General features: G+C 42.5%; 1 protein-coding gene and 1 long non-coding RNA gene across 4 annotated transcripts in view; one reads left to right on the forward strand and one right to left on the reverse strand.

The window, feature by feature from the left end:
- LOC143816735 (uncharacterized) overlaps positions 1 to 9,571 on the forward strand; it is a 34,107-nt gene extending 24,536 nt beyond the window's left edge. The window contains exon 2 of the mRNA XM_077297487.1: positions 9,149 to 9,571. Within this exon, the coding sequence (XP_077153602.1) occupies positions 9,149 to 9,571 (423 nt within the window). The remainder of the gene's footprint in view (positions 1 to 9,148) is intronic.
- LOC143816736 (uncharacterized) lies at positions 153 to 14,722 on the reverse strand. 3 transcript variants are annotated; one of them, XR_013223990.1, is made up of 5 exons: positions 14,504 to 14,722; positions 13,928 to 14,031; positions 8,783 to 10,280; positions 6,743 to 6,839; positions 153 to 1,178 (listed from the first exon to the last, which is right to left on the reverse strand). It is a non-coding gene; the product is annotated as an uncharacterized LOC143816736 (long non-coding RNA). The 3 variants fall into 3 exon arrangements; XR_013223988.1 differs by having other exon boundaries at positions 154 to 1,178; positions 13,928 to 14,722; XR_013223989.1 differs by having other exon boundaries at positions 159 to 1,178; positions 8,783 to 9,208; positions 13,928 to 14,722.
- Between the last annotated feature and the right edge of the window lie 3,686 nt (positions 14,723 to 18,408).

Below are 18,408 nucleotides of genomic sequence, written 5' to 3' on the forward strand. Positions count from 1 at the left end.
TGTAAGAAAAGTATATATACCCATATTTTCTTAGCATAGATATAATGAACACAAAGCATTAGACTTTGCCACCATTTCCTGGTAATATAATTCAATTAATCTGTATCTAAAAATACTGATATTACAAAACAGCAACTCATAGAGTAATCAAATAATAATGAGATTTTATTTCAGTCTATCCAAATCTTTCAGCGCTCAAAGGGATCACGTTTCTGAAGGTAAAACAGAGATAATGTTCATGCAGATTCTGTTTGTAATGACCCCTATTGATTACATGAGGTTTGATGGATCATCAGAAGAAGCATGAGCAGTGTGATGGCGCCAGACTCTTCCCTCAAGGGTCCAGTCTGCTGAACATCCATAGCACGACTGCAGAAATCATCACACTATGAAGCAGAAAGCAGCACTTATATAATATCTGATCTAATTGCTAGATGCAATACTCACATTGTGCTTTGTTTGCTAAAAGACAGTCCCTTTGTGCAGATACTGATTGACCCAGTAATACAACGAGGTCCCATGTACAGACAATGCCAATTAGTTGGAAGTAACCTGTGCTGGGGCACAATTAAGATGGAAGCTGGATGAGTGGTCAGTGCAATGTGGTTGAGACTGGGAGGTTTTAGTAAGACATCAACAGGAAGGTAATATAGGACAACTACAAGGATAGAGGGGAAGGGTTAGGAAATCATTGAGTGGTACAGTATCAGAGGAACATGATCGAAAAGGAAGAAAATGGTAATAAAAACTTCTCAAAAATATTTTTGAGTGTTTGGAGACTAAAACTGTCATGGCACCTTGAACTAATACCAAAGTCATCTCCTTGTAAATCCCAAAGATTATCACAAATATATCTTGTCCACAGCATATATAGAATATATAGTTATATACAGATCTCTTTTCAAAATAGGTGTCGTCCAAACGCAAATTGCCCTAGGTAGGTGGGGTAGCGAGAATGGTCACTTTCCATAGAATGGTGCGTTTCCATAGCAGCCTTTTCGAAGGGAGTATTAAATCTTGTGGAGAGAATATTTGGAGTGAGGCTGGAACCAGAGCCCAGAAGATGTATACTGGGTTTTATGGGGGAAAATATAAAAGTAGACTCTCCATTTGCTTTGGGCATCTCGAGGATTCTTTTTCAGGCACGTAAACTGTTGAGCTGGATCCAAACACTTCACCTGTAACAGAATTGAAGAATAAAATTAATAATATTATATTTATGAAGAGAGGAGTGTATCGGAAGAGAAATGCTCGGTGTAAATATGAGTCGATGGAGGGACCCTGGTTAGATACTCCCGTTTTGCCTTCCTACATGCGAATAAGAAATAGAGCAATCCTTTCTAGTCTCTATCCTCTTAAACTTAGGCCTTAAGAAAAAGGAGAAAGAAATGAATAATTGAAATTAGAACCCTATGACAGAACAGTCAATGAGAAACAGCTATCTGTTAGACGGATGGATATTGTCTCTACTCAAAGACTAGTTAATGCCAGTTCCTGTTGCTTTATTGTTTTAGATTAATTGACATCTATATATACAAAAACTATGATTGCCCTAAACTAATTTGTAACTATGTCAGTATCTTATGTTATTGTTTCCTCTTCCTGTTTGAAACAGAAAACTCTACGTAAAGTGGTTTTGTCTAATAAAAATGATTTGATTCAAAAACTGTCATGGCTGTCCATCAAAGAATGGTTGTCAGTTAAGCATGCAGCATCAGCTTGGGTGTACAAGCAGAACCCTTACAATCTGGGGGAGAAATTTTGTTAATATATTGATTTACAATTTATAATAATAACGGACTATAGTGAAATCCTATGTTTAGTTTTACTCTGATGACTCCTTATGATTAACCCACATTTCCAGAAATCATTTTCTGCAAAACTCAGTGGCAAAGTGGCATATTGTCCTGGTTAACAAGCTATCAGATACTACAGCAATACAATAGAATACAATGAATGTGCTATGCTGCCATCCAGCTCTGTTCCCTGTAGTGAGGACTGGCAGAATGCCCCCTGGTCAATTAGCGAGGAGAGCGTTGTATATCAGACCTGGCGGTGGCCTCTGTCTGGTACCAGCTAAAGTGATTTACAATCTGTACCTCGCTGATATCCTGTAAGCCTCTGCTCATCGTTTACATCGTGTTTAGCTCAGAATGCACCTCGTCAGCATCCTGTTCTCCTTAAATCCCTGGCCTTGACTAGTTTGCGCCCTTTTGTACTATGTTTTGTCTACAGTAATTCTCTGTTCTGACTGCACACAAACAATTTATCCTACTACAGCCACAACAGCAACCACTCGATCCATTTTTTTTTCTGCATGACCCAGAACATCAACCAGATTACCACCATGAACTAAATTCCAAGATTCAGCAGAGTAACAAAAATAAGATAAAAAAAACAGAGAAAGGTGGGCCTTACAGCTGATATCTGCAAGTTGGTTAAATTCTCTCTAAACCAAGGCCTAGAGTTACTTTTTGATTGTCATTATTTTTGGATGATGTTTTTAAATAGTTTTTATTATCTTTATTTATTTTATTTTATTAAATTAGCATATAGTGAAAGTTTGTGAACACTTCAGAATTTTCTATATTTCTGCATATTTCAGTTATAACTGACTTCTAACACTCACATGGGGATGAACAAACCACGGGAGATGTAAAACCTGCTCATCACAGGTTCCTATACAGACTAGGTAAAATCCCTAGTCTGACCCTGATTTGTCCCTACCTGACAGTGGATGTTGCCACCCTAAAATTGTGCAATGGCGCCCCACTCAATGTCTGCTGACTCTGAGTGTCCGTAACCGTAACTGCTCCATAAACTATACATAGAGTGTAACCAAAAACCACAGCAACAGAACTGAGTGCACCCACACAAAGGGTGAGACACAGGGCTAAATACATGTTAATACAGTCATAAATGAAAGACAGAAGGAAAAGAAAGAAACCCAGAAAAACATTTCGTATATGTGAAAACCCCCAGAGCCTGAAGGTAACAAAATGGGAAGAGTGCTGAGAAGAGAAACACACAAACAGCAGGAGAAGCAATAGGGAAAACCTCAGTAAGATAATCCTTCACTGGGGAGCTGGGACTCCAAACATCCATCTAACTTGGAATATTATTATTATTATTTATTTAAATAGCACCATTGATTCCATGGTGCTGTACATGAGAAGGGGTTACATACAAATTACAGGTATCACTTACAGTAAGCAAACTAACAATGACAGACTGATATAGAGGGGCGAGGACCCTGCCCTTGTGGGCTGACATTCTACAGGATGGTGGGGATGGAGACAATAGGTTGAGAGTTGTAGGAGCTCCGGTGTTGGTGAGGCGGTAGCTTCAGTAGTGGTGAGGAGGCAGCGGGGTCAGTGCAGGCTGTAGGCTGTCCTGAAGAGATGGGTTTTCAGGTTCCGTCTGAAGGATCCGAATGTGGTTGATAGTCAGATGTGTTGGGGAAAAGAAATCCAGAGGATGGGGGATATTCTGGAGAAGTCTTGGAGGCAGTTGGGTGAGGAGCAGATAAGTGTGGAGGAGAGAAGGAGGTCTTGGGAGGACCAGAGATTACGTGAGGGAAGGTATCGGGAGATTAGTTCAGAGATATATGGAGGAGAGAAGTTATGGATGGCTTTGTAGGTCTGTATTAGTCATTTGAACTGGACACGCTGAGGGAATGGGAGCCAGTGAAGATATTTGCAGAGAGGGGAAGGGGAGGAGTAGCGAGGAGAGAGATTAATTAGTCGGGCAGCAGAGTTAAGGATGGACTGGAGGGGTGCAAGGATGATAGCAGGGAGGCCACAGAAAAGGATGTTGCAGTAGTCAAGGCGGGAGATAATGAGGGCATGCATATATAGCCAGCAAACACTGCATGTGCCAGGAGAGTATAAACAGACCCTTCCAAGATGTGATAGGACAAACCAAAATGAGGTCGTGAAAACACCTGCATAGAAGCAACACAGCAAAGCAAGACAAGAGCATTATCAGCAGTTGGACAATGACAAAACAAGATGTGGTCCAACAGAGAGGATGTAAGGGTATGTACAGTATTGCCCTGTTCCTGTCCCTTAAGACAACAATTGCGTAGTGTATATAGCTTCATGTATTTTCATACATTTATTGTTTCATGTGAGTTGCAATGTGCAGTGTTTAATTAATGTGAAGAGTTAGCATATAATGTGAGTAGTGTACAGTGCAGAATATGATTAAGGTAGGCATAATACTGCATAGATTAAGATAGACTTGGACATAAGATAAGAATAAACTTAGTACATACTGTTATAGGATAGTAACTGTAGTTAGCTCACGTTACAGGTATAAGATACAGTTAATGTTTGGAACGAGCCCACAGTGGGAGGCAACTAGTGCTAGTGGAAGGCAGACACTTCCTGGTAGTGACTCAGATAGGGAAGTACTATAACACAGTCATGTTCAGGTGCAGTGGGCTGCCAGGGCAGCGTCTATCAGTCGTCCAAAGCAGTGTGAAGCCCTACTAGAATCCTGAGCGGACGCCCCTGTTGTGTCCAAAGCCCAAGGTCAGGCATAAGGGCTGCAGGACACATTGTGTCCCCTAACATACAGTTTAGGATGGACAGAGACGCGTGTAGACAGAAAGTGGTGGATCCTGGGTGCACTGCTGAAGTGGAAAGGAAATTTGTAAGGCTGATGGAGTCCATGGGCTTAGGAATAGTCCAGGGTGAACAGGTGGTAGAAGATACATTATACTAAGGAAGTAAGAAACATGGAAGTGCTATACAATATTCCACTTGTTACACCCTGATGAACTTGAACTGGCTAGTAAACATTTGCTTGTTGCAAGGAACTTGGTGTCCCCTGAATTGTGTGTGATGGCTCTTGAGGATAAAAGCATGGAGACAATGGAGGTCTATGGCCTACAAGTGAGTGTGATGCACCCCACATCTGACAGCACACTGGCACACTCTTGGCCACTTTACAAGGAAAACTGACCCACAGCCAGAGATCATCTCATCGAATCCTGGAGTCAAGCTATGAAATAAATTTAGAGAAACAAATGAAGTTAATGTATAAAAAATCTTAGCGTTCCTGATATTTATAATGAGAGAAATTATCCAATATCATGTTTGACAGTGGAAAAAAGTGAACCTTTAAGATTAGCAGAAAATTTGAAGGTGAAATTAGAGTCTGGTGTTTCAATGGATGAGACAAGTTGTGAGTGGGCAACGTGCTCTATTTAAAGAACAAGGATCTATTAAAGCCTGAGCTTAACAACATATGTTTATGGAAGTGTATAATGTCATAAGTACAGGAAATTTCTGAGGACCTCAGAAGAAGAGTTGTTGATACTGTTGATACTCAGGCTGGAAAAGGTTACAAAACCAACTCTAAAGATTTTGGACCCCACCAATCCACAGTCAGACAGACTGTGTAGAAATGGAGGAAATTTAAGACCATTATTGCCCTCTGCAGAAGTGGTCAACCAACAAAGATCACTCCAAGAGCAAAGCATATATAGTCGACAAAATCACAAAGGAACCCAAAGAAACTTTTGAGCAACTAAAGGCCTCTCTTGTATTAACTAGTGTTAATTTTCATGAGTGCATAATCTGGAGGACACTGAACAATAAAAGTGTGCAAGGCAAGGAAAAAGCCTTTGCTCTCCAATAAGAGAGCAATTTGCTAAAGATCACCTGAACAAACGAGAAGGCTATTGAACAATGTTTTTTGGATTAAATCAGAAGTGCTATGAGTAGAGAAAGAAATATACAGCATTACAGCAAAAAAAAATTAATTCCATTTGTGGCACATAGTTGTGACATCTACCTGAGGCCAACGGCTCAGTAAGGCTACCTCAGATAGACTGTGCACAAGCCACTCATTCTGGCAGGCTCCAGAGGAACCCCAATACTTTTTAACCCTATATGCGGATCTGGTTTTGCAACAGGATCCAGCGGATAGCTACCACGGAAGAGCTCTTATCCAGAGGTAGGAATGGTCGCCAAGCATGGTCAAAGCCAAGAGGTCATGGCAGGAACAGAATCATAAAACAAGCAAGTAGTCAGGCTAAGGTCAAAGAACAAGTATAATCAGGGTAAAACAAGAAGCACAACAGAGGTCTGAATCAAGAAAGCTGAACCATTGACTGGCAGTGGGAGCTGGTTCTCAGGGGTTTTAATAGAACAGCCCCACCCAGTGCTGACAGCAGACAAACCAAATCAACAAGATTAACTCCCTAGCCTCAGGAATGGCCAGAGCCACTAGTCCCAGGAATAAAACAGGTTTGTTGCTCTCAAGGATAAATGCAACAAATAAAAGCTGGCACCGATATTACAGTGGTGATATTCTGGTTTTGGCCAATTTGCTGCATCTGGCCAGGATGGTTTGTCATCATTGCTGGAACAATAAATTCTGAATTTTATCAGCAAATTTCTAAAGGAAAATGTCATGACATCTGTCCTAGAGCTGAATCTCACGAGAATCATGGTTCATGTAGAAAGGCAATGACCCAAAACGCACAAGTCGGTCCACAAAAGAATACTTAAAAAATAAAATAATTAAAGTTTTGGAATGGCTAAGTCAAAGTCCTGACCTCAGAGGCGTAGCTAGGGGTTCAGTTCGGGGGGAGCGAAATATCTGAATGGGCTCCTAAACGGTAACCTTGATTACAACTATGGTGGCACACTGATATTACGGCCATATAGTGAACATATAATGGTAGATACCAGTCCTTCTGAAGTGATTACAGTACAGTTATACATAGTACCTTACAGCTGACATTCTTTTTGATGGAGTCATTCACTTTTCACGTCTTTTCCTTCTTGATCAAACCAACATGGTGACTTCTCCTAGCCAGGACTCATCTGCAGAGATTACAACAAAGACCCATTTGACTTCTCACATTTCCAGCACTGTAACCATCTATTCCCAACTTGCACAAACTCTTCATCCTGCTGATACTCTAATACCGAGCCGCTGCTGCCTGCTGCCATATGTGTCCCTATTACTGCACCTGCTGTTTGGCACACTAACAACGCTTCTCTTAGTGTCCCATATAATAATTCCCACCACTGTGTCCCTCATATATTAATAATGTCTCCTTTGTTCTCTCTAGATGGTAAAATTGTCCCTTAGAAAATATTAATGCCCTGTGCAAATGCCCTAGAAAACAGTGTCCTTATTTTGCCCCTTTTACTGCCAAAATACTCTGAGTGCCCCTATAACAATAATGCTTCCTAAGCAGCCATTTAACATTTAATAATGTCCACTGAGTCACCCAATGTGCAGCTCCTCTATATACAGTATATTGCACTCCCCATAGTCATCTATACAGTACACTGCACTCCCCATAGTCTATCAAACAGTATACTGCACTTCCCATAGTCTTCCTTACAGTATACTGCATTCTCCATAGTCCTCCATACAGTATACTGCACTGCCTATAATCCTCCATTCAGTATACTGCACTCTCCATAGTCCTTTATACAGTATACTGCACACCACATAATCCTCCATACAGTATACTGCACTCCCCATAGTCCTCCATACAGTATACTGCACTCCTCCTTAGTCCTCCATACAGTATACTGCACTCCTCCTTAGTCCTCCATACAGTATACTGCACTCCCCATAGTCCTTCATACAGTATACTGCACTCCCCATAGTCCATCAAACAGTATACTGCACTCCCCATAGTCTTCCTTACAGTATACTGCATTCTCTATAATCCTCCATACAGTATATTGCACTCCCCATAGTCCTGCATACAGCATTATGGCCAACACAATTTAGATGCTTCCTCTTACATCATTGCTTTCAACAGTATTGACATCCAGGATGCTGATACAGTTAAACGTGCGATGACGGGGGGCCCGGGCTCCATAGCGGCCATTGGCGATATGCCATTGCATGGGGGTTATCTGTATCGGCGAAGTGCACATGCCGATACAGTTAAGAGTAGCTTAGCTCAATGTGGGCCCCTCTGAGATCAGGGCCACTACACCCTCTACTATCCTGGTAGCTGCACATCCCCCTGACCTTGCTCTTATATAAATGTTGTAGAAGCACCTGAAGCATGTAGATCATGGAAGAAAACCCAAAATCATAATATAATTAAGGATGTTTTATAAGGAGAAATCAGCTAAAATTCTCACAAGCAGATGTGCAGGACTTATTTAACATCGGAAAAAGCTCAGAATCAGTTATTGCTGCACAAGAGGATCACACCATATACTGAAAGCAAAGGTTCAACTACTTTTGCCACTCACAGACATATGTTACATTGGATTATTTTCCACAATAAAAAATGACAAACGTCTAAAAAAATGTTATGCTTTTCTTTGATTTGGTTCTCTTTATCCACTTTAAAGAGTTGAAATTCTGTAGGTTTCACAAACTTTCAAGCAACACTATAATACATACCAGACCATTCTTGTATACCTGCTCATAGGTAGTCAATAGTTTTATTTAGGGGAATATGCACTCCTGTTGTCTACATATACCATTTCTTTGGTGACTTCTTATGCTTAATCATAATCGTAGTGGTGTAACTACTTTTTTTTTGTAGGGGTTAGTGTGAGAGATGAGTGTTTCTGTTGAAATTAGAATTCTCTGACTTTGCCAAAATATCCCCCAAAAAGTTGATTAACGTTGAAAATGTTTTGGCTAATTTCTTGTAGTTGCTTGCAAGATACACTTGTGGAAGAGAGAACCTCTTGATCCATAAGAGCTTACACTTTACAGGTAACAGAGAGAGAGTGTCATGCCACCGCCACCACCGCTATTTCTGGTGCCTGCTCATACTTACCGCTCCACGGCGTCCCGGCGCTCCTGTTCTTCCTCCAGCGCCTGCTCCTCTGCTTGCACCCCAGTTTCTGCTTCCGGTCAGGTGCGCACGCGCACTAGTTTCCACTGCGCACATGCAAACAGTACTCTTTGATTCCAGCCGCTCCTTCCGCCTCACTCTATGCCTCTGGAGGACCTTGACCTGGAAGGTACGCTGCCGCTCTGCATATCAGGCCGCCTCTTCCTCCTGGCTGTGCCTGATTATCATTTGTTCTCCGCAAGTGACTCTGGCCTCCAAGTTTCTCTGTGTGCCCTCTGCGGCTTGTCTTCTGTTCCTTAGCTAGGTTTCTAGTGCCTGACCATTGTTCGTTTCTTTGTTTCTTTCCAGCTCCGGTCTGTCTGTGTCTCCATCTCCTCGGTGCTCCGGTGCCTCTGCGTAGTCTTCCTGCTGAAGAGAGAGAAGAAACCGCTGACCATAAGAGCTTACACTCTACAGGAGAGAGAGAGGAAACCGCTAACCATAAGAGCTTACACCCTACAAGAGAGAGAGAGGAAACCGCCAGCCGACCATAAGAGCTTACACTCTACAGGAGAGAGAGAAGAAACCACTGACCATAAGAGCTTACACTCTACAGGAGAGAGAGAAGAACCCGCCGACGATAAGAGCTTACACTCTACAGGAGAGAAAGAGGAAACCGCCGACCATAAGAGCTTACACCCTACAGGAGAGAGAGAGGAAACCGCCGACCATAAGAGCTTACACTCCACAGGAGAGAAGAAACCACTAACCATAAGAGCTTACACTCTATAGGAGAGAGAGAGGAAACCACAGACCATAAAAGCTTACACTCTACAGGAGAGAGAGAAGAAACCGCCGACCATAAGAGCTTACATCCTACAGGAGAGAGAGAGGAAACCGACGACCATAAGAGCTTACACTCTACAGGAGACAGAGGGGAAACCGCTAACCATAAGAGCTTACACCCTACAGGAGAGAGAGGAAACCACCGACCATAAGAGCTTACACTCTACAGGAGAGAGAGAAGAACCCGCCGACGATAAGAGCTTACACTCTACAGGTGAGAAAGAGGAAACCGCCGACCATAAGAGCTTACACCCTACAGGAGAGAGAGAGGAAACTGCCGACCATAAGAGCTTACACCCTACAGAAGAGAGAGAGAAGAAACCATTAACCATAAGAGCTTACACTCTATAGGAGAGAGAGAGGAAACCGCAGACCATAAGAGCTTACACTCTACAGGAGAGAGAGAAGAAACCGCCGACCATAAGACCTTACACTCTACAGGAGAGAGAAGAAACCGCCGACCATAAGAGCTTACACTCTACAGGAGACAGAGGAAACCGCTAACCATAAGAGCTTACACCCTACAGGAGAGAGAGGAAACCACCGACCATAAGAGATTACTCTCTACAGTAGAGAGAGACTTACCCACTGACAAACCGCGCTCCACTGTAATCTGTTGACGTCTGATGACCACCACTGTACAAGGTATGACAATCTGTAAGATGTCATAGTTGCAGGGCATTATGGGAAGGCCAGTGTAGCAATGTAAAATGATGTTTGCCTGCTCTCTGATGCTTCAGCAGTGTGAGAAACAGAATTGGACAATTTTTTTTTGCAAGCCGCTTATCAAATCTCTAAATGTTGAAATTCACGTGAAACTGTGAATTTTCAGGAAATTTGGCTCAAACTCGATTCTCCGCGAATCGATCCGCTCACATCTAGATAGTATTCTTTGGGGTTTTCAGATTTTTGTTTCTGATGTACCAAGTGATACTTTTTTTATTGTTTTTTACAGCATCTTTTCTTCTTTTTCTGTTATGTATAGTACAAATTACTGATTGATTTTCAGCCTTTACATGTCTGTGACATTGCGTATATTGTAGATGTGTGGCGGGGTGTATTATATTCTGGGGGTGCCAGCCTATCTAATTTGGTTTTAAAATCATTCAATGTTCACATACTTAAAACTTTCAGTGATAATGTTAATGTAATAATTCCCTCAAAGCAAAAATACATTGAAGTCTTATGCATATCGCAGTGTACAGTGTTTTCCTGCCGTATATCATCCTGCAGCTAATGAGGTTCAAACCAAGAACTCTGTGTAATTACTTCCCTATTCATTTTTCTTATTTGTTCTTTCCATTAGAAAGCTAGTCTAGTAACTGTAAGTATAAGTATCTGTATAGTACAATAACCACATGGGAGAGGGCTATGTAATATCTGGCTCATTCATCACAACTGAAGTTATTGAAGGAACACTAAAGAGCCATGAAATATGCCTGCCTTTCTAGTGTAAGTACAGCTAAGTGGCTACATTTCATTTTATTTTTCACGTGGGAGCTTGTGAAAATTTCACAGGAAACTAATTACAATTAGGACATAATAATGCAATATTAAAAATTACATATTACACATGGGAGCTAGATTTCTAGAAATATAATGTGCTATTCTTATCCTAAAGTCATATACTGTACAACAGAGATAAAGATTCACTCCAGAGTGAAATGGCTACAAGTGGGAAAAATATATTGATTGATTTATAGGGCAGCATTCTATGAAAGAGGAGGAACAGCAATATTTTTTGGTATATGCTATACTTGATTAGTTTCTTATATAAAACTGTAGATGAGGATTTTGTAAAATAAAAGATTCTTTAATAAGGGACAGACAGAATTTACGGCAGAAAAATCTGTTACAAATGCTGGAGTGTTGACAGGAAAATAGCTGTAAAATAAGCGCATTTTTGACATATTTTTGCATGTATTTTCTTAAAATCTGCAATAAAGAAAATAAGTAGCATGTGAATGAGTTTTCAGAAATCTCACTTTGCTGGTACTGTGAAGAAACACTGTTTTCTTAGCTGCAAAAATACGCAACAAAAATAAAAAGTGTGAATATAACCTTACACTACAATGTAAAATCCTGTATGGAATGGAACGAGTCCATAATACAAAAAGGACAAGATACTGACATAAAACATTATATGAGGAGCTTGTAAAAGAGGGAGCTCCTTCCTAATATTGTCGTGAAGTGTACTATAAAGGAGGACGTTTCTCCAAAAATGTAAATTTAAAAAAAGAGTTTGACAGTGTAGTTCAGAATCCTGAACCAGTCTTTTATTATATTTTAAGAAAGCATTCTACACTGGATAAGGATCATTCATAATGCTGTACTGGCATGCCTTATAGAATAGGGCATGTACTCTTTAAAGACAATCGGTCAGCAGTTTTTGCTGTGCAATCTGAAGACAGCAGGGAATAGGGGCTAAAACACAGATTTCAGTAATGTGTCACTTATTAGGCTGTGTGGTGCTGCTTCTATACAATGAAGGTTTTGTCACCAGGCAATTATCACTCCCAGGACTGGTGTTTGAGCAGTTGTCCAACCACGCCCCCTCCTCTGATAATTAGCAGCTCACTGTCAATAGACAATGTACATAGAAAGCAGTGATGTTGGCGGGGTCAGCTTTCTGATCTCTGCTATATGTCACATCTAAAAACTCTGATTGTGTCACAATTGTTGCGCCCAGTAAACAAAGTTATACATCGATGGAATCAGGGTCTCTTTTCCTACATTTTGCTGCTCTCAGTTGAAGTAGCAAAAGCTTGGTAACAGATTCGCTTTAAATTGAGGGGGAGCAGTCCCGAATGGACAAGGTATGTACTTACTAATTTGGTGGACTATCTTATATTACATTTGTTGTGATGAAGCCTGTAAATATTGAGTTTCCTTCACAATACTGGGTCAAGTATAATATAAGAGAAGTTCCTCCATAATACTGCAGTAATGTACCCTGTAGCAGTGGAAAATTTCTACATAGCTTTCTATGGATTCACTTGTATGGTACATTTTGCAAAAGTACGGTAGCTTTAATTCTAACTTATAAGTTTCTGGGATTCTATTATCCAGCCATCTCCACTCAATGTGATAAACCATCGTTTCATGAGCTCCTTATAACCCCGCCCCCACCACTGATTGGCAGCTTTCTGCCTACGCTCAGTGTACACAGAAATCCACCAATCAGTGGTGTGGGCGGGGTTATACAAAGATCAGCATAAAAAGAACTGGTAGATCTGCAGCAGATAAAATAGTGCTTTTGTCAAAACTACAGCAAGTAGCTCAGTAAGTCATACACTGCTGGAATAAGGTTCTCGGCCTCTACTTCATGCTGCTCTCAGATGGGGTAGCTAAAACCTATGGATTGAATGTCTTTAAGATACACTATTTTTGTATCATTCTCATTTTATCTTTCCAGGCCTGCTACAAGTCTTGTATGTCTGACAAATGGACCAATGGACAACTTTTTCCAGCCCTGGTCCTAGATTTTAGTAGAGATTTCTTAATTTATTCATAAATAGTACAAGTGTTTCTTGAATATTTAAAAGTGTACAATGGAGAAAGAGTCGTAATTGAGCATGTATAAATGACTGTGCTCTTGGGTCTAAGTGCACAATCTGTAAAAGGGCCCTCTAGGTATTACACATTATTTATAGTGCCGTTCTGCTCAAATGGGACAGGATGACCTTTTGGGGCCCCTCAGGCTCCGTGCACAAGCGTGACCGCAACCTTTGTACCACTGATAATCTCAATACTGCTTAAACTTAATGAGTCACAGAAACAACAATATCCCTTTCATCTTTACGGAATAAGCCCACATTGTCGCCCAATAGTCTTAGAAAACTATTACAAATTGAAAAATCAAAAACCCTACTCATAGTTACATAGTTACATAGTTATTAAGGTTGAAGGAAGACTTTAAGTCCATCTAGTTCAACCCATAGCCTAGCATGCCCTAACATGTTGATCCAGGGGAAGGCAAAAAAACCCATGTGGTAAGAGTAAGCTCCATCATGGGGAAAAAAAATTCCTTCCTGACCCCACATACGGCAATCAGACTAGTTCCCTGGATCAACGCCCTATCAAGGAATCTAGTGTATATACCCTGTAATATTATACTTTTCCAGAAAGGTATCCAGTCCCCTCTTAAATTTAAGTAATGAATCACTCATTACAACATCATACGGCAGAGAGTTCCATAGTCTCACTGCTCTTACAGTAAAGAATCCGCGTCTGTTATTATGCTTAAACCTTTTTTCCTCCAGACGTAGAGGATGCCCCCTTGTCCTCACAAGTTTTACTCACCTCCTTCAAACCGTAGACTGAAAAGTCAAGAATTCTTGGGGACTGCAGGATTAACTTCTAACATTGGCATAGGCTTCTCAGGATAAAATATCGTCCGTCATGGTCTAAACAAAATAAAGTCTTTTCTATTTCTCTTCCCCCAAGACAAAGCTACCAAATCACCCTGGACCCCTCTAGTTCACAGGCTTTTTACTCCACGTTATTAATTCACTGAGGCCACTGAGTGAGCACAAAGGGGCCGCTTAGCACACAACATTTCATTCACTGGGGAGACAGGATCCGAGAGAATGAAGGATTTCTACTGTCTCCCAGTTTACCGAAAGAGTGTTCCCATCAATGTTTACTGGGGTCAGGCAAGAAATCCTGGCTCCGCGCTTGTGCTTGGTCCTTCCTGAATTAGCGCTGAGTCTTTGTTTTCTGTTTCTGTCCTCAGCATCACTGCAAATAAATCTTCCCAGGGTGCGTATTTGCAGAAGGTTTTAGATGTACCAGAGGTGACGACATTTCCAGGCAACAGACACAATGCTTACTCTTTTCTGTTTTTCCGTTGTACCCTCATGCACCCATATATCTTACCATTACATTTTAGTGGTGAGCTGTGCCTGTCCATACGCCTCATTTGCTCCCTTTAAAAACAACCAAAAAAGCAATTATTTTAATTTTGTAGTTTTTACACCGTAAACAATAAGCATTTATTTTGCTCTACAGTGACCAGCATTGTAGCTTTGTAACTTAAGAGTATGTGCACATGTTGCAGATTTGCCTGTGAAATTTTCTGCACAGATTCACCTCATTATAATCTGACACTGCTTATATACCCTGCATATGCATCTTTATAATTGCTTGAGAAAGGTCTGTACCCAGGACCGAAACGTCGCCACGCCACATGGGCTATTAAAGAGCACTTTATAACTTTGAAATTTGGTGTGCTGCCTCAACTTTTTTTTAAAGTATTTATAAGGACTAGTATGTACCTGTGAGGCATTTGCACCCTACCCTTTAACTGTGCTGTTTTTTTCTATTCTTTATAGATATATCTATCTAGCTATAGATATATCTATGCATATATCTATAGATATATCAATCTATAGATATATAGATAGATATATCTACAGATAAATAGACAGATATACAGTAACTATAGTTAAATAGATAGATATACAGTATCTATAGATAGATATATCTATAGATACATATCTCTATAGATAGATAGATATAACTATAGATAGATGGATAGATATATCGATAGATAGATAATGCCAAGCCCTATGTTTTGTAATAAACATAATAAAATGGTACATAAAGAGTTAAATAAAGACACACACACACACACACACACACACACACACACACAAAATCTGCATTAGGCAACGGTCACACTTGCGAGAAACTCGCACGAGTCTCTTGCATCAGTACCCGACACTGCTGCCAGCACTTGGGAACGGAGCGTTAAGCTACATAGAGATACATGCAGCCGCACACTCCGGTCCTGAATGCCGGCAGCAATACCGAGTATTGAGGTGTGAGACTTGTGCGAGTTTCTCGCAAGTGTGACCCTGACCTTAATGCAATATCTGTTTCATTTTAAAAAAAAAATTGAAAAACAAAATGGCGTGGGAGCTCCCACGCAATTTTCTGCACCAGAAAGTGAAAGCCAGTGACTGGGGGCCGATTTTATAGCCTAGGAAGGGGTTAAAGGGACTCTGTCACCTGAATTTGGAGAGAACAATTTTCAGCCATAGGGGCGGGGTTTTCGGGTGTTTGATTCACCCTTTCCTTACCCGCTGGCTGCATGCTGGCTGCAATATTGGATTGAAGTTCATTCTCTGTCCTCCGTAGTACATGCCTGCACAAGGCAATCTTGCCTTACGCAGGCGTGTACTATGGAGGACAGAGAATGAACTTCAATCCAATATTGCAGCAAGCATGCAGCCAGTGGGTAAGGAAAGGGTGAATCAAACACCCGAAAACCCCGCCCCTATGGCTGAAAATTGTTCCCTCCAAATTCAGGTGACAGAGTCCCTTTAATACACATGGATCTTTCCAGGCTATGAATATCAGCCCACAGCTGTATAATTAGCCTTTACTGGCTATTAAAATAGGGGGACCCCCCCAAAAAAAACGACATGCGGTCCCCCTATAATTAATAGCCAGAAAAGGCTATGCAGACAACTGCGGGCTGATATTCATAACCTTGGAAGGGGCCATGGATATTGGGCCCCCTGGCTACAAACACCAGCTCTCAGTCGCACTTGAGCTTTTGCACACTGGTCCGCTGGGGAAGACACGTCCCAGAGTCCTGCAGCTGACACACACTCCTCTGTATGAACACCGCCTGACGTTGATCTGGGCACACGGTGCTCTCCTTAGTCCGAGTCCTGTAAAAACGTGCGGGTAATCTCAACGCTGCCCGACTCGGTACTGCTGCGCTGGGTGTGGAGCGCACTGCTCACCCTGTTGACTCTCCCTTTGCGATCTTGTTTCCCTGAGTTTATTGTGTACACACTCCCTCTCGCCCGGTCATCGGGTTTGTCCAGTCCCCTATTCCTTCCCCTGGGAAACATAGGATGAAGCCCAGACAGTTCCGGACCCGGCTCAGCGCAGGTACCCACAGCCTGGTCTTCCTCCTTACACTCCCCCTTTCCTTTAACTCGCCATTCCACGGGCGAGAGTTCCTTCTTCAGGCATTCACACTCTTCCATTTCACAAACAATACGCTGCCAAATATACTGGTCTTGATCATATTGAGTGGGAGGTACTCCAGTTATCGTCTGTTCAGTACAGTATAGTTCAGGTTGAGGGGTGGAGTCAGGTTGAGTGGTAGAATATGGGAGTACGTTTCAGTTCACTGGATCAGCTGATTCTGGAGTTTCAGGCCTACGCACTTCCCTTGGAATGGCGGGTGGAGGTCTTTCTTGGAGTGTGCCAAGTGGGTCTTTCTCAACACAATCGAGGAACATGGGGGTGAACGTTTCGGTAGTGTCCGGCACTCTCTTTAGTAGTTCCAGCAGGGGATTAGCGATATGGGTGAAATTCTTCACAAACCTCCGGTAGTACCCAGTCAGTCCCAAAAAGGCCTGAACATCCTTCACTGTCTTCGGGTTAGGCCAGTCCTGTGCCGCCGCTATCTTTCCATGCACCGGTCTCACTCCTTCAGCGGATACAATGTGTTCCAGGTACTCAATCTGCTTACGGAAGAGGTGACATTTTTGGGGGCTTCACCTTCAGCCCATGCTTCTACAAATGACTCAATACTTGTTCCAGCCGCCAGAGGTGTTCTTCAAAGGTGGCTGCATATACGATGATGTCGTCCAGGTACATTAGGGTGGCTTCAAAGTTCAGGTCCTCCAGACACCTTTCCATCAATCTCTGGAACGTCCCAGGAGCATTAGTCAGGCCGAAGGGCATCCGGTTGAATTCAAACAATACCATGGGCAATATGAACGCTGTCTTTGGCCGGTCATGCTCGGCCATGGGCACCTGCCAGTATTCACTGGCCAAATCCAGAGACAAGAAATACTTTGCCTTTCCCAGGGCAGAAAGCGACTCTTCAATTCGGGGTAAAAGATAAGAGTCCCGCACAGTACAAGCATTCAGTCGCCTATAGTCCACACAAAAACGCAGAGTCCTGTCTTTCTTCCTGACAAGGACAATGAGAGCTGCCCACGGGCTCTGGCTCTCTCGTATGACCCCACTCTGCAGCATGTGTGCCAACATTTCTTTCACCTCTCTGTACATTTGAGGCGGTATCTGCTGGTACCGCTCCCGGATTGGTGTGGCGTTTCCCATGGGTATCTCATGAGTTATAGCTGTTGTGCACCCGAAGTCATCCTTATGACGGGCGAACACATCTTGATAGCATTCCAGTACAGCCTCCACCTATTGCACCTACTGCAGTGAGAGTCCTGTTAATTCAGCCTGCATTCGCTCCAGTAATCTGCGCCCCTACTTGTTGCTTCCAGGTAGGTGCTCTGGGGTCAAGGTGACGGCTACAGTCCACGGGTCCAATTGCTTCACTGCCAGCTGGACGGCCTCCGGTGGTAGCAATTCCTCGGGCATGCCCAGCACCTGCGCCACTTCATTCTTGGGCGGGAGCATAAGATTTTCCTCTCCTAGGTTCACGCACCACACCACAACGTTTACATCGTGGACGACGGCTAGTGTCCAGGCAATAAGGAGCCCGAGAGTATTTGGTTCATTAGGGCTAGTTCAATCTGGACTTCCACCCCTTTGAGGGGCGTACAAGCTCGTACAGGCAAGGTGAGCACAATCTGGACAGGCGGGAGGACGACTTTAGCATCTGCAGGGACCAGCACTTTTCCTAGCATTTTTCCTCCACTCGACGTTTCCTGGGCCTGCGCGGACCGTATTGGCGGTTGAAACACCTTCCTCTGGGGGGGTTTGTGGGCTCCACCATTCAGAAATGCATCCGGTGACTCGCTGATCAGGAGGGTTCCAAGCTCTTTTAGCACGTTCATTCC

The sequence above is a fragment of the Ranitomeya variabilis genome, chromosome 3 (assembly GCF_051348905.1).
Source record: "Ranitomeya variabilis isolate aRanVar5 chromosome 3, aRanVar5.hap1, whole genome shotgun sequence".
NCBI classification, from domain to species: domain Eukaryota; kingdom Metazoa; phylum Chordata; class Amphibia; order Anura; family Dendrobatidae; genus Ranitomeya; species Ranitomeya variabilis.